Raw genomic sequence first — 13688 nt, forward strand, 5'->3', positions numbered from 1 at the left:
GAAGGTGGCGAATGTCGAGGCGCAAATAGTGGCGGATGAGTATTATACGCAGCAGAAAAAGAGAGGCACATTGTGCGGAAGTATACAAGCCACAACGTCGGCTTTATTAACTACAGCTAAAAATACAGAGAATACAGGCGGCATCACCGCCTGACCTTGCGTCCGCCGGTCGTGAGCGGCGGCACGGTGGGCAGCTCGACCGAATCCGGCGGCAGCGAGCCTACGGAGCAGTTGCCCAGTGTGGGCACGAGGCCAGAGACCATATCAGAGAGCAGATACGGAGGCACGAGGCTCGCGAGCTGCGCAAGTGCCTTCTCTACCATGCGCGCAAGCTCGAGTTCTTCTTGCGACGGCGGAACGCCGCCTTCAAGGTAGAACTTTTGCAGTAGCTGCTGCATGATGAGAGGCGGATTAGTGCTGGCGACGCTGTAGAGGGCAGTCGCACCCTCGGCCTGTGGAGCAAGAGATGGCGCTGGCGGCTGTGGCGGCGTACTGGAGAAGCGCTCGCACTGAAGCGTCTGCAGACGCTCAATCAGCTGCGTTACTGCGAGAAGCGCAGCGTCGTCGTACTCCTTCCCCGGATCCTCGTCGAGTCGGGATTGTATCAGCTCCGGATCGATCGGCGAGTTATCGACCTCGCCAGAAACGGCGCATGTCGGCGCAGGGGTCGAAGACGCGCTAGTATCATCGTCCAAAGTGTCGAGGTTCGAACTGGCATGCAGGTCAACGGCGGAGGACGTTGCTTCGGCTGTGCGGCCAAGCGTAGCACGGCGACGCATGGTCTTCTCGTACCACACGCGGGCTGCAGTGGTTCCAGATACAATAACGTGTGACTCGTCTCTGGAAGGTGCGAAGCTCGAATACGGCGAGTAGCGGATCCAGTGAGCGGTCGGCAAGGACTCGTTGACGGGGTGCACAAAGTCCGCAAGCAACGGCTTGATAGCAGCGGTAGCGACCGCTGCAGTGCCAAGGACTGAATAGTACGGTGAAGGTGAGAGCATGCCGAGCCGGCGCGCGGTGAGGGTCGGCGGGACCATGGGCACAATCTTGGTGGTATTGAAGAACGGCGGTACCGCGAACACGCGCGGATCCATGCGGGACTTGCGCGAGAGGGAGGAGAAGAGCGGACCATGCTGGCTGACCATGTAGAGGACCTGCTTGTCCTCACCGCGCTGCTCGATCGCACTCGCGGCCGCCACAGCAGCGGATGCGGCTGCGTCGGTCTCCTCCTCGTCTAACGGCAACCCATCCTCGCCCACCGCGCCAGGCAGCGCTGTGGCAGTGGCGGCTGCCGCAACTGCGGCCACCGCTGTGGCGGCAGACGCCTCAGCCGCAGCAGCAGTCGCCAGCGCATACGCTTCGGCGGCGACCTCGTCGTCATGGTTCGCACTTCGTGCAGTGCGAGCGACCAACATCTCTGCGTAGAAGTAGAATTTGTCAACGCGCGCGTATAGAGGAGCACCCACGTCAGTCGTGCTGAGCACGTGCTGCGTGGCGAGCTTAATATCGTCCTGCAGTGTCTGAAGAGCGTCACCAGGGACGATCGCGGAGTAGTCGCCGAGGCGAAACTTTTCGAGCACGGACACAGTGTCTACAACAGTAATTGCTGCAGCTGTGGCTGCTGCAAGGTCATCAGGAGTGGCGGTGGCAGCGGTCGTGCCAGGCGGGGGGTATTCGGATGTGCGCGTGCGTTTGGGGGAGCGGAGGACGCGGTCGGGGCGCGGTATCACTTTGGCATTGAGCACGACGCTGTCGGGGTCCTCGCTAGGCCGAGTTAACACGAGCATTGCGATAAATAACACGTCGACATACGCTTCAAGAATGGAGACGAGCTGGAGGAGGAGCGCAGTCTGCGCGGGGATGGCGGCGGCCTTCGCGCCTCTTGTACTACGTGACGAGTCCATAGACGAGGTCGCTGCAGCAGCGGCCGCGCGCTTGCGCACGCGTGCTGAGCTACGGGCTGGTGGGAGTTAGTGGTGGCGTGGATGAAAGAGTTGCGGAGGTGAATACGAACATTTGGAGTCGGCAGCGGCCATAGGGGTGATGGTGTTATGTGGTGATGGCGGTGGTGAAGATAGCGGAGGTGAGGGTTAGCAAGGGTTACGATTCTACGAACTACCGTACAGCCTTCTTCACTGCCACGTCCTCCTACGCCTCGCCTTCATCCTCGCGCATGAGCAAGTACTCGCGTGAAGATAGCCCGAACTGTAGCATATCGTGTATATGCAGCTCCACGTACTTCCGCGGCGGTATTGCGCGTCCGTTCAGCAGCGTGCCGTTCGCGGAGCCCAGGTCGTACAGGAATGGGCGCACGTCGCCATCCTCGCACTGATCCTCCTCGTTGTCCTTCTCGTCGAACTCATGGAACTTCGGCATCACCGTCAGTTGGTATTGTAGAATCGCGTGCTGCTTGGAGCAGCTGGGGTGGTCGAGCGGGATGTCGACTACGGTGCGATCGCGGCCGAAGAGGTACGCGGACTGCTGGTCCAGCACGAACGAGTCGACGATGTCGCCGCTCTTGAACACGTAGAGGCGGTACGCGTGGCTCGGTTTGCGTGCCGATGGTGGTTCTGCGTACTGGAGAGAGGGAGTGGTAGAGGTGGTGGTGGGTTTGTGGTTGTCTGTTGTGCGCGCTTGCCTGCTTGGGGCGCCCTTGTAGAGACTGTCGCCGATCAGCGCGCCGGAAGGCGCAAAATTGGGCTCCTCGCGTTCCTGTGGGGACTGTGATCGGCGACCTGAGGGTGGTGCAGGCGACAGTTGCCGTGAACGCGCAGAGTAGTGTTCGCGCTGTGGTAAGCGATCTTGGCGGGAGGACAGTGGTCGCGAGGAGTGGTTGTGCCGCGGCGATGAAGGCGAGCGTGGGCAATAGTACCGACCGTCGCTGACATCGTAGCGGTCGCGTGTAGTCCGCCGTCGCGGACTCATGCTGTGGTCGCGGTGGCTCATGGTGGTGGTGGTGGTTGTGAGATGAAGGATGGCGGCATTTATTCGCGTCTTCACCGCATCTTCACTACCGCTCAACCACACCACCATGGCGAAAAAATGCGGCATCTGCGACGAGGCTGCTGCCCGGTACCGCTGTCCGACCTGCGGAGTTGAGTAGTGCGTATCCTGTGTGTGAGCATAGGACATAACTGACTGTCGCAGCTGCTCAGTAAGCTGCTTCAAAGAGACTACTCTCCACGTTCATGAGCCTGCAGCGAAGACGATAATCGAACCCAAGGCTGCTCCACCTACTACGAATACTACACCTGCGGCGTCTGACGTGCCCTTCACCGCAGTCCTTGCAGACCCCGCTGTTATGGCGCTGCTGAAATCGCCGTCGCTGCAGCACCACCTGCACAGGCTTCAATCTGTTCTCATCGACCACACTGTTTCCGGTGAGCTCTCCGGCGACGCGCGCCGCGTCGTCGCACTCAAGACACTGCGGGGACTGAGGACAGGTGGCGCGGAGGCCAATCTGGAGGTCGAGGAGTTTGCATGCGCTGTGTTGCGCGTATTGGAAAGGGGATTGCCAAACGGGCCGGCGTGTTGACATGTTCATACCCTCTTCTGCCCACTGTCTTCTCCGCCTGCATCCGCAACATGAGCACGCGCAAGCAACCATTTGCATTTCTGCGCAAGCTGCGCCGACGCAAACGTCCGGTCAGCGTCAGCAGCTCTCAGCGTGAATGGCAGAGCGGCATGGATACCACTGTCGATGAGTCGACGTTTGCGGTGGCGCCGTACGAATTGGTCATGCGGCCGAGGCAGGCGGACGGAGTAATGGAGGTGATGGAGGAGAGGAGGGGAGAGAACAAGGAGAACGTGAAAGGACGAATGAACGAGGATACCAGATATGATATGCTAGATGACACGAGAGTTGATACACGATACGATATACTAGACGACATGAAATATGACACAGTGAACGCGACATACGACACGACAGGTGATACGCAAGACGGCCACAGCAGTACCTCGTCACCCCCTCCGGTGTTTACAGCGCCGATATTTGCTCTTTGCGACCGGGATGAGCTGCAGCTGCAGCTGGACACTCCGGTTGATTCAGTGGATCAGCGTGATGTATTGACTAATCCGTCGTTGAAAGACCAGGCTGAGGCAGACGAGCTGGACGAAGCAGAGACGTCAGTCGAGGTCTTAAACGCTGCCATGCGTGCATCTGACAGCGAAGAGTCTGACTGCGCCAGCATGCACACGGCAGCGACGCACGCTATGGACGTGAACGCCGACGACGAAGAAGAAGACGACGAAGAAGAGAACACAACCTACGACGAATCGTCTTACATCACGTCTCTACAGGTGGCGCCGCTGGCGCTAACAGCGCCAGCGACCTTCGCAGCGGCGTTGGCGATGCTACCGGAAGTTGCGAGAGACATGCTTGCTCGGGACATGCGTGACGAGCGACTGTTTGGAGGCACCCAGCACACGCACGCGACAACGGATGCCATCGCAGACTCGTGCGCACGGTGCCGGGCGGAGCTGGAGTATCTTGCCGATGTCAGCGGGACGGCGTGCGTGGTGCTTGGAGAGCGAATGGTGCTGGAGGAGCTGGGGGTACCAGGGCAGGCGGACGGTCTGGCGGAGGCGTGTGTACGCGCTCGAGAGATGTGCGTGCTGAAGCGGCTGTGGGAGTAGAGTAGGACTAGACATGAAATGAAGACTGAAGATTAAAATGGCCGATATCGGCGCTTCGGAACGTAAGTTTGCGATTTTCTTTTCCTTTCTCCGCACTCCACTACCAATTTCACCAACACCACCACCCAATGGTCAAGAAAATCGTGCTTCTTCCCGGCGACCACGCGGGCGGTGAGGTTGTTGCCCAGGCACGCAAGGTGCTCGAGGCCATCGCGGCGCTGCGGCCGCAGTGCGCGCTCGAGTTTGAGGAGCATCTCATCGGCGGCGCGGCCATCGACGCCACCGGCGTCCCGTTGCCGGAGGCGACCCTCGAGGCTGCGCGCACCGCGTCGGCCGTGCTGCTCGGCGCGGTTGGCGGGCCGAAGTGGGGAACCGGTATGGTGCGCCCAGAGCAGGGTCTGCTTCAGATCCGCAAGGCGTTGAACCTCTACGCCAACCTGCGTCCTTGCTCCTTCGCATCCGAGGCGCTCGTGGACTACTCGCCGCTCAAGGCTGACGTCGTGCGCGGCACCGACTTTGTCGTGGTGCGTGAGCTCGTCGGCGGCATCTACTTTGGCGACCGCAAGGAGGACGACGGCGACGGCGTGGCATCCGACACCGAGATCTACTCTGTGCCGGAGGTCGAACGCATCGCGCGCATGGCCGGCTTCCTCGCGCTCCAGAGCGAGCCGCCGCTCCCGGTGTGGTCACTCGACAAAGCCAACGTTCTCGCATCGTCACGGCTCTGGCGCAAGACCGTGACGCGCGTATTCGCGGAGGAGTTCCCGACGCTCGAGGTGAAGCATCAGCTAATCGATTCCGCGGCCATGATCCTCGTCAAGGATCCGCGCCAGCTCAACGGTGTGATCCTAACGTCCAACATGTTTGGCGACATCATCTCGGACGAGGCCTCGGTCATCCCGGGGTCCCTGGGGTTGCCACCGTCGGCGTCCCTCGCAGCGCTGCCGGACGGCTCGGAGGCGTTCGGCCTCTACGAGCCGTGCCACGGCTCCGCCCCCGACCTCCCCCCAAACAAAGTCAATCCGATCGCGATGATTCTGTCGGTGGCAATGATGTTGCGCTTGTCGCTGAACCTGCGCGCCGAGGCGGAGGCGGTCGAGACAGCAGTGCGCAAAGTGCTAGACATGCCGGAGGACGGCGGTTACGGGCTTCGCACCGGGGATCTCGGTGGTCAAGCGTCGACGAGCGACATCGGCGACGCTGTTGTGCGCGCACTCAACGAGATATTTGCGTAGAGATATTTTTGTAGAGCTGTTGTGGTAGACAAAAGCTGAATATATGAAAAAGGTTGCGTACAGACCCACCTCTTAAAGCCTGCCGCAATTCTTACCACCATCCCCTCCCTCCCCAGTGCCATGGCTGCCGTGCACGCACTCTACCGGCGCGACGAGATCATCGGCCGCGGCAACTTCGGCGTCGTCTACAAGGGCTACTCCTTCGCAGACAAGCGCGTTGTCGCCATCAAAGTGCTGAACCTCGATACGGCCGAGGATGAGGTTAAGGATGTCCGTCGCGAGGTCGCGCTCCTCAGCCAGCTCAAGCAGGGCGACGCGCAGAATATCGTGCGCTATCACGGTTCGCATCTCGTGGGCTCGCGCTTGTGGATCATCATGGACTACTGCGCCGGTGGCTCTGTGCGCACGCTGCAGCTCGCGATGGGGTCAATCGAGGAGCGCTTCTCGATGCTCATCGTGCGCGAGGCCCTCGTCGGGCTCTCCTACATCCACCGCGCGGGCATCATCCACCGCGATATCAAGGCCGCAAACATCCTGATTACCAACGAAGGCTCGGTCCAGCTCTGCGACTTCGGGGTGGCGGTACAGATCTCCGCAAACTACCCCAAACGCTCCACCATCGTCGGCACTCCCTACTGGATGGCGCCAGAGGTCATCACTGAGGGCGCTACCTACAACTACAAGGCCGACATCTGGTCGCTGGGGATCACTGTCTACGAAATGTCCACCGGCCAGCCCCCCTACGCCGATCAGGACGGCATGACCGCGCTATTTCTCATCCCACGCAAGCGGCCTCCGCGCCTTGACGGCGCCGCTTATTCGCAGCTGCTGAAGGAGTTCCTCGCACTGTGTCTGAACGAAAGGCCTGAAGAACGCCCTGGTGCTGACGACCTGCTCAAGACCCGCTTCATCCGTGCGTCCAAAGGCGTCCCCACATCGGCGCTCACTGAACTCATCGTGCGGTACCAGGCGTGGAAGGACAAGGGCAATGTCCGGCGGAGCATCGCCTTTGCAAATACCGATGATGACGATCTCGGACTGCCAGATGAGGTTGCCGCGCCGACCGCGACCGCTGCGCCTGCAGTTGCTGCAGCCCACCCGCCTCCGTTGCCGTTCCCCTTCGCGCTGCCATCCGCACTGCCCTCGACCATACCACCACCAGCACCCGCACACTCGGCACCTGTGACCTCCCTTGACGCAGATGACGCCACTGCCACTGCTCACCAGAGTGCCGGCTGGGACTTCGACACCGACGCGCCCTCCCTTTCTCGCCCAACCCCCGACACTGCCGCCTTCTCTGACACCTTCCCCCCACAGTTCCTCTCCGCCGCCTCGGTCGCGACCTCGACCAGCGATGACCATGCCTCCAGCACCACTCTTGCCGACACTTCCAGCCGCCAGCACAGCCCACAGTCTTCGGGCACCGGCTCTGCCGCGCCCCATCCGCTGCTGCAGCTCTTTACTAACCTCGACACCTCGCAGTCCCCTGGAGACGAGGTCCTGCCCTCGCCGATTCGCACCGGCCCCGGGCCTGCTGCAGGCGGCGGTCAGATATCCTCGTCGACACTGCCGTCGGCGCTACCCACGCCAATGCAGTCCTCGCCGGTGGAGATCGAGATCCCGACTTTCGAGGCCATGAAGAACCTCGTCTCCGCCGCGACCATGGCGCCCGTCGATATGCCATCAGAACGGCCAAAGCTGAACACCCGTATGTTCCGTTCGAACTCGAGCGCGGTATTGCCGCAGCAGCAGCAGATGACGCTCACGCCGGTCCCGAGTCTACCTCCGCCGATGCCGTCAACGCAGGTCCCGTCGCCAGCTCCTCCTACAAATGGCAAGTCACAGAGCCCAAAATCGGCGGCCGTGACGATGCCTCTAAATCTGCCGCCCCCACTGCCACAGTCACCCACGCCGCAGCAACAACAACAGCAACAGCAGCAGCACTCGCGCGCGCAGTCGCCAGGGCGCGTGGTTGAGACTGTGCCAGACACCACTTCTGCGACTACGACCGCCACAGTAACGCTCACGGCAAAGCAGCACTCCACGCGCCATCCGAATCTGCATCTGCCGATGCCCCCACTGCCATCGGCTATGATGTTCTGGGGTCAGTCGCCGCCGCCGCCGCCGCCGCCGCCGCCAGCGCAGCGCACTATGACGCCGCCGCCAAAGGGTATACCTTCGTTTCCCCCGATACCAGAGATGTCGGTGATGCAGGTGCTCACGATGCCGGAGTACCCCGCGGGGAGCACGGCTGCGCGGGATGTGGTCGTGGACGAGCTAGGGCGGGTGCTGGCGTGCCTAGGCACTGGGCTGGATGCGCTGGAGGCGGGGTTCCGGGCAGTGCGCGCGGATACTGCGGTGCCGCGGTAAGCTAACAAGAATAATGCAACGCGATGTGATGCAATGATATCGAATGCTGCCTGTTTGTGCAAGTGCATGACCAGTGGGCCTTGTAGAAGTACTCCGCCATCGCGAATTCGCCCCTGATCCTCCTACCCACCCCCAGCACACTCCGTCTCCATGCGTCTCGCCGGCAGTGTCCGCACGTGGCTGGCTCTGCCACCGGCTCTCTCGCTGGCGCAGATTGTCCTTGTCGCCGTTGTCGCCCTCCTCGCCCTCGCCACGCCCGTCCACGCATCCACCTCCATAGTGGACCTGCTCTCCTCTTCTCCAGACTTCACCGTTCTCGTCCGCGTGCTCCAGCGCTCCGGCCTGATCCCGGAGCTCAACATCGGCCGCAATATAACCTTCTTCGCACCGACCAATGACGTACTCGGTCGTGTGCCCGCCGGCGCGGACCTGCGCTCGCTACTTTTGTACCTTATCGTCTCCGACCCCATTGTCGCCGCCAACATTTCCTCCGGTGACGCCCGTGTCTACTACTCCACCATGCGCGCACCTGCTGCACCAGACTACCCCATACCGCTCAAAGTGCAGCGCGTGCGCGCCGCGCCGGGAACTCCCTCCGACGGCGATGGCCACCGCCTGGTGCTTGCCGGCGGCCGCGCCAGAGTGGTACGTCACGACTGGTTCGCGGATAATGGCGTCGTGCATGTCGTCGACGCGTTGGTCGACCTTCCTGCCACGCTCTGCAACGGCTATCGACTGCGCCCGTCGTCAGAGGATGTCTCGTTCTTCGTGAGCATGTTCGACCGGCATCCCATCATCTGCTACCTCCTCAGTGAGGCCGAGGAGCCCGTCACGCTGCTGCTACCGCTAAATTCCGGCTTCGAGGCGCTTCTCAACACAGTCGAACGCGCATACCTGCTCACGTCCGCCGCGCGTGAGGACCGCATCAAGTTTATCGCAGAGCACTTCCTCTACACCGCCGTGTACCGCCAGAACGACACCGCTGGCCATGGCACCGACTGTACAGTTCCCCCATTCCCAAAGTTCTCCTGCCCCACTAACATTTACCAGTCCCCTCCATGTCCGGAACCCTTATTAATATTCGCTCCACCCCCAACAACCACATCCTCGTCAACAACGACGTGTCCTCTGTGGACTGTGACATGCTTTACCAGAACGGCGTTGTGCATACCCTAGAGGCCCCGCTCACGCCCTGGTCTTTCTTCAACTTCACCCCACTCAAGTACCTTTACGGCCTTGGCGCTACCGCATTCGCTGATGAGCTCATTTTCCACAAACTCGATGGCCTTGTTGACAATCGCACCGTCGAGCAGACCATCTTCGCCCCTCTGAGCTCCATAGCGAGCGTCGGGCTCGAGTACCATTTCGTCAACGTCGCGGTGCCGGAGCTGTTGCCAGGCGCCGTACTCACAACGCTAGAGGCCGTACCGACGCTCGGCAACAGACCGCAGCACATCGTCATCCGGCAAGACGCGTTCGGGACCATCATGGTTAATCAGGACGTCAAGGTCGTGGGGCCGCCGTCCAAGATAGGAAACACAGTCATCTATCCCGTCGACCGGCCGCTACTACTGCCGCGGTCGCTGCAGTATGCGCTTGCGGATGTGGTCGAGAATGGCGCTATTTCGTACGCATTCCTGCACTCCCTGGAGATACTCAACACTGTTGGTGGTGGTGTTACGCTGTTCTATCCCACTGACGAGGCGTGGACACTGCTCGGCACTGCGACGGTTCAGTATTTCCGCAAGAACCCGGAGGCTGCGCGTATGCTGTTCAACAGCTGGACGCTGAAGGTGCCGATGTACACATCGCAGATCCGGTCGATGCCAGCGCGATATGAAACCGCGTTCGGCACGCGCATCGATCTCGCATCACGGGCACCAAAGACGCTCTCGTTCATCAGCGCAATCACGGCCCGCGAGATCACCACTACAACGATCGAGTCCCCCGACGTGCTGTTCTCGGGCGGCGTCGTGCACGCATTGGGAACCGTGCCGCTGCCGGAACACATCGAGATCACCGCACGTGACTTACTTGTTGCCGACGGTGATGTGATGCAGTTTGTGAACCTGTTAGATGAGACCAAGGTTTCCGACTCTGTGCTCGTGGCAGACGCGTCGCAGTATGTGATCCTCGCGCCTGTCGACGCGGCGATGTTGTTTGCAAACATCACAAGTGAGTCGCAGAATCTCGTCGCGCAGCTAGGGCTGCAGGTGCTGCAGCGGCGCACGGTTCAGTTGGGAAACTTCCTCGACGGCGGCATCTTTGACTCTCTTGTCCCCGGCGTGCATATGTCGGTTGTGACTGAGGACAGTGACAAGGCGCGGGGCATCTACGTCGTGCGAGTCGTGAACCATCCCCAGGTGGAGCTACATTTACCGCTGCATGTTCTATCCCAGGGTAAGTCGACATCTGGCTCGGAGGTGTACATCGTCGACGCTGTGCTACCGCTCTCCTCTCTTGTTCCGGAACTGGCAATAAAGCCGTGGTGGCAACGGCACATCATCCTCGTCGCGATGGGCGCCGCCGCAGGCATCGTGGGTATTTCCACCGTGGGCTTACTCTGGTTCTGGATCATATACCAGGGAGGGTTGCAGTCCTCGCGCAGCGGCGCACCAAAGTACAACAGCTTCATTCCGTTCGCGCAGATCCATAACTGGACTCCGACGGCGCGGCGCTCGCTGCGGCGGAGTCCAGTTCCGGAGCAGGGAGGCGCAGCGGATGGAGAAAGGCGACAGCAAAAGACGCCTGAGCAGAGCGAGAATGCGACGGCGTCGTCTCCGCTACTACGCGAGGAGGAGGAAGCTCACGGAAGCCGCATGCCGGCGCAGCAGCATCCGCTGGAGAGCGATAGCTAAGATGGTAACTAGGAATATGTATAAAGGCTGCATTCGGAAAGGAGGGCTGGAGAAGTTGCTAGACGAGGATGGGAGCAGGTCAATTGTTAATGATATTCCATGCGTTGCTTGTATGTTGGGCTCAGGAGGCGGAGGTTGCGCTGGGAGTTTTGCGATTGCCTCTTTCGCGCTTCCGTCCTCGCGCCACCGCCAGTTTCATCTGCCAAATGTCCCTGCCGCCCAACTTCGGCCGCATCAAGGCTTGCACTGAGTGTCGCCAGGTTAAGGTGCGCTCGTGGCAATCTGCTCCACTCCTCTGTTTCCAGTACTGACCGCGTCAGCTGGGCTGCAACGCCCGCGAACGCTTTCCGGCGCCGTGCTCCCGCTGCCTCCAGCGCAAGCTGCCATGCCGCCTCGACCGCCACTTCAAGCGCGTCGCTATGCGCGGGTTCGTTACTGTCGCAGCTTCCCCTTCTCTGTCTTCCGCTGACTGGTGCAGGCGGCTTGAGAAAGTCACTAGCGAGCTCGAGAGCTTGCGCGGCATTGTCGCGAATGAATCGACCGCGCGCGCTGCGCGCACGACGCCAACGACGACGGCAGCGACGACGCCTGTAACGATGCCACCGTCGCTGCAGCCACTCTTCACGTCGCCCGCGTCGTGTTCCTCACCGACGCTGTCGGCGTCGTTGCGTGTGCCACTGTCAGATAGCGACTCTGCGTCGTCCTTGTCCGCCTCGCCGCCGTGGCTGCGTTTTGGCGATGAGCCCGACGACGGCGAGTGGGTGCTAGATCAGTGCTGCCTCAGCACGGCGGACGTCTTTGAGCTTTTTCGATAGTGAGTACCGGCTCGAACATAAGCACAGACTACGGCTAACCAGCCAGCTTTGACGCTGTCTTCTATCCCCAGTTCCCCGTCCTTGCGCCGATCACCTCTCCCCGGCGCCTCTACCGCAATAGTCCGCTCCTGTTTTGGACAATCATCGAGATCGCCATGCGCAACCACGCCATCCTCTCGCGCCGCGCCCAGTATCTCGTCGAGCCCTACTTCAACAGCTTGCTCATCCCGGTATTTAAGTTCGCCATTCATGACATCACCGTCATCCAGTCGCTGCTTCTGTTTTGCAATTGGCCATTGCCGCAGAAATTTATGCGCGAGGATCCCAGTTGGAATTTCAGCTCCGCGGCGCTTTCCGCGGCAATGCAGATCGGTATCCATCTTGTGCCATTGCAGATGGCGCGCATTGGCGGGATCGACGAAACATTGTCTCCCGCTGAGGCAGCCGATATGTGTCGGCGGACCTGGGTCGCCTGTTTTGTCGTCAACGCGAGGTATGTGGTCCGGCTAAGCTCTCCGGTGAGCTTGCTAACCTGTTACAGACTGAGCTGCTTCATCGGTATCACGCCGCAGCTGCAAAACCTCGCACACATCACCCGCATCAGCAGGTTTAGTACGACCCTCCCGTCCCGCCTACGTGCGGAAGGCATAATCATGGCGCGTTACGCGCAATGTGTTGGTCCCCTCGAGTGTGCTTGCGACGACCGCAACCGCCCAATGCTGGTATCGCTGATCTTCCAGTTTGTGCACGAGTTTACTGACTTGCGCGAGAGTCCGCTGCTGAGGGACTGCGACGGCGATATGGTCGACAACCTGATCGAGGCATGTTGTCTGAATATATTGAGTTTTGTGTTTACGCAATTGCGAGACGACGAGGCGGCGGAGATGAGTGCGCGCGGCGGGGGTAGCAGTGCCAGCGACGACGAGGGCTTCCGCATCGCGTTCCGTACGATCCTGCAGGAAGGCTTGCGGTGTTCGGCGAAGCTGGCATTAAATCTGAAATCACAGAGTGACACGCTGCAACGGATCGCGCTCTCGCACCACCCATTGCCCACAAGCAACAACACATGGACCGCCATCCGCGCGTGCTCCTTTCTAGCTGGGCCGTACTACGTCGCAAGTTTCCTCGCGGCTCTATTTTTGCTGAAATACCTCGCGCTCAGCCCGCGCACGCAGCTGGCAGATCAGGCGTACGCTGTCAAAAATATCACGATGGTGCACCAGGTCTTTCGCGCCGCGCTGGGCTCGCGCAAGTTGCAGCGCGCAGCGCTCGCGCTGGAGATCCTCGGCCGTATCGCGCGCTCCGGCGACGTATTCAAGGTCACACGCGTTACGACTCGGCTTAGTGCATCGATTATTTATGACGGGATCAAGTTAATCATGGACTTCAAGACGAAGAACTGCGTAGATGACGGCAGCTCGGTAGAGCAAGAGGGCAGACGTCCGTTGCTCGACGTGCTCAGACGCGTATCGGAGGACGAGCCGGTTGCAGGGACGAAGCCGGTTGCAGGTACGGAGGCGGTGGACGGCCTGTCATTACTGGCGCAGACTTCTATGACTACTTCGCATTATGTGGAACACGTGCCTCCGTCGCTGCCTCCCCCAATGGTTCCATCGCCGCCGCTGCTAGTACCAGCGCCAAATGTACCCGCGCCAACGTCAATGGACATTCCATACTGGGACGAGACGCTGGATGACATGTTCATGCAATTCGATACGGGTTGGACGTGGGATGATTGGGATCTCGCTGAGCTGGATATAAGTATTTAGCGA

The 13688-nt window shown here is 60.6% G+C and overlaps 7 protein-coding genes across 7 annotated transcripts; 5 read left to right on the plus strand and 2 right to left on the minus strand.

The window, feature by feature from the left end:
* Window positions 1–19: 19 nt before the first annotated feature.
* On the minus strand, window positions 20–2026 carry V1518DRAFT_325054 (uncharacterized protein). The gene is made up of 2 exons (XM_066901154.1): window positions 1813–2026; window positions 20–1764 (listed from the first exon to the last, which is right to left on the minus strand). The coding sequence occupies exons 1-2, from the start codon at window positions 1902–1904 to the stop codon at window positions 144–146; spliced, it is 1713 nt and encodes a 570-aa protein (XP_066758322.1). The 5' UTR covers window positions 1905–2026; the 3' UTR covers window positions 20–143.
* Window positions 2027–2083: 57 nt separating this feature from the next.
* Window positions 2084–3184, minus strand: V1518DRAFT_419227 (smad nuclear-interacting protein 1). The gene has a single exon (XM_066904715.1). It carries the CDS (start codon window positions 3130–3132, stop codon window positions 2149–2151), a length of 984 nt encoding a protein of 327 aa, XP_066758323.1. The 5' UTR covers window positions 3133–3184; the 3' UTR covers window positions 2084–2148.
* Window positions 3185–3585: 401 nt separating this feature from the next.
* V1518DRAFT_428316 (uncharacterized protein) lies at window positions 3586–4638 on the plus strand (the record flags this gene model as incomplete). Its single annotated transcript, XM_066906085.1, has 1 exon — window positions 3586–4638. The coding sequence occupies one exon, from the start codon at window positions 3586–3588 to the stop codon at window positions 4636–4638; it is 1053 nt and encodes a 350-aa protein (XP_066758324.1).
* Window positions 4639–4728: 90 nt separating this feature from the next.
* V1518DRAFT_419231 (Isopropylmalate dehydrogenase-like domain-containing protein) lies at window positions 4729–5973 on the plus strand. Its single transcript, XM_066904716.1, has one exon. It carries the CDS (start codon window positions 4767–4769, stop codon window positions 5871–5873), a length of 1107 nt encoding a protein of 368 aa, XP_066758325.1. The 5' UTR covers window positions 4729–4766; the 3' UTR covers window positions 5874–5973.
* Window positions 5974–5993: 20 nt separating this feature from the next.
* Window positions 5994–6860, plus strand: V1518DRAFT_375575 (kinase-like domain-containing protein; the record flags this gene model as incomplete). The annotated part of the gene is made up of 1 exon (XM_066901511.1): window positions 5994–6860. A coding segment is annotated over one exon (867 nt), but the record flags the coding sequence as incomplete, so codon positions are not given.
* A 1305-nt stretch (window positions 6861–8165) lies between these two features.
* V1518DRAFT_325076 (uncharacterized protein) lies at window positions 8166–11225 on the plus strand. The gene is made up of 2 exons (XM_066901155.1): window positions 8166–9243; window positions 9294–11225. The coding sequence occupies exons 1-2, from the start codon at window positions 8394–8396 to the stop codon at window positions 11099–11101; spliced, it is 2658 nt and encodes an 885-aa protein (XP_066758327.1). The 5' UTR covers window positions 8166–8393; the 3' UTR covers window positions 11102–11225.
* V1518DRAFT_452498 (uncharacterized protein) lies at window positions 11163–13685 on the plus strand (the record flags this gene model as incomplete). The annotated part of the gene is made up of 4 exons (XM_066906522.1): window positions 11163–11367; window positions 11422–11915; window positions 11963–12409; window positions 12458–13685. Exons 1-4 carry the CDS (start codon window positions 11170–11172, stop codon window positions 13683–13685), a joined length of 2367 nt encoding a protein of 788 aa, XP_066758328.1. The 5' UTR covers window positions 11163–11169.
* Window positions 13686–13688: the final 3 nt, after the last annotated feature.

The sequence above is a fragment of the Limtongia smithiae genome (genome assembly GCF_038497785.1).
Source record: "Limtongia smithiae strain NRRL Y-17922 unplaced genomic scaffold V1518scaffold_9, whole genome shotgun sequence".
Classification (NCBI taxonomy): domain Eukaryota; kingdom Fungi; phylum Ascomycota; class Lipomycetes; order Lipomycetales; family Lipomycetaceae; genus Limtongia; species Limtongia smithiae.

Excerpts from the sequence above, each read along its gene's own strand:
- V1518DRAFT_325054 (XM_066901154.1), bottom strand. The coding sequence starts at position 1,904 with ATGGACTCGTCACGTAGTACAAGAGGCGCGAAGGCCGCCGCCATCCCC. Across the intron at positions 1,765-1,812 it reads CTCGTCTCCATTCTTGAAGC|CGAGGACCCCGACAGCGTCG; the intron begins GTATGTCGACGT and ends AACTCGGCCTAG.
- V1518DRAFT_419231 (XM_066904716.1), top strand. The coding sequence starts at position 4,767 with ATGGTCAAGAAAATCGTGCTTCTTCCCGGCGACCACGCGGGCGGTGAG.
- V1518DRAFT_419227 (XM_066904715.1), bottom strand. The coding sequence starts at position 3,132 with ATGTCCTATGCTCACACACAGGATACGCACTACTCAACTCCGCAGGTC.
- V1518DRAFT_325076 (XM_066901155.1), top strand. The coding sequence starts at position 8,394 with ATGCGTCTCGCCGGCAGTGTCCGCACGTGGCTGGCTCTGCCACCGGCT. Across the intron at positions 9,244-9,293 it reads CGCTGGCCATGGCACCGACT|TCCCCTCCATGTCCGGAACC; the intron begins GTACAGTTCCCC and ends AACATTTACCAG.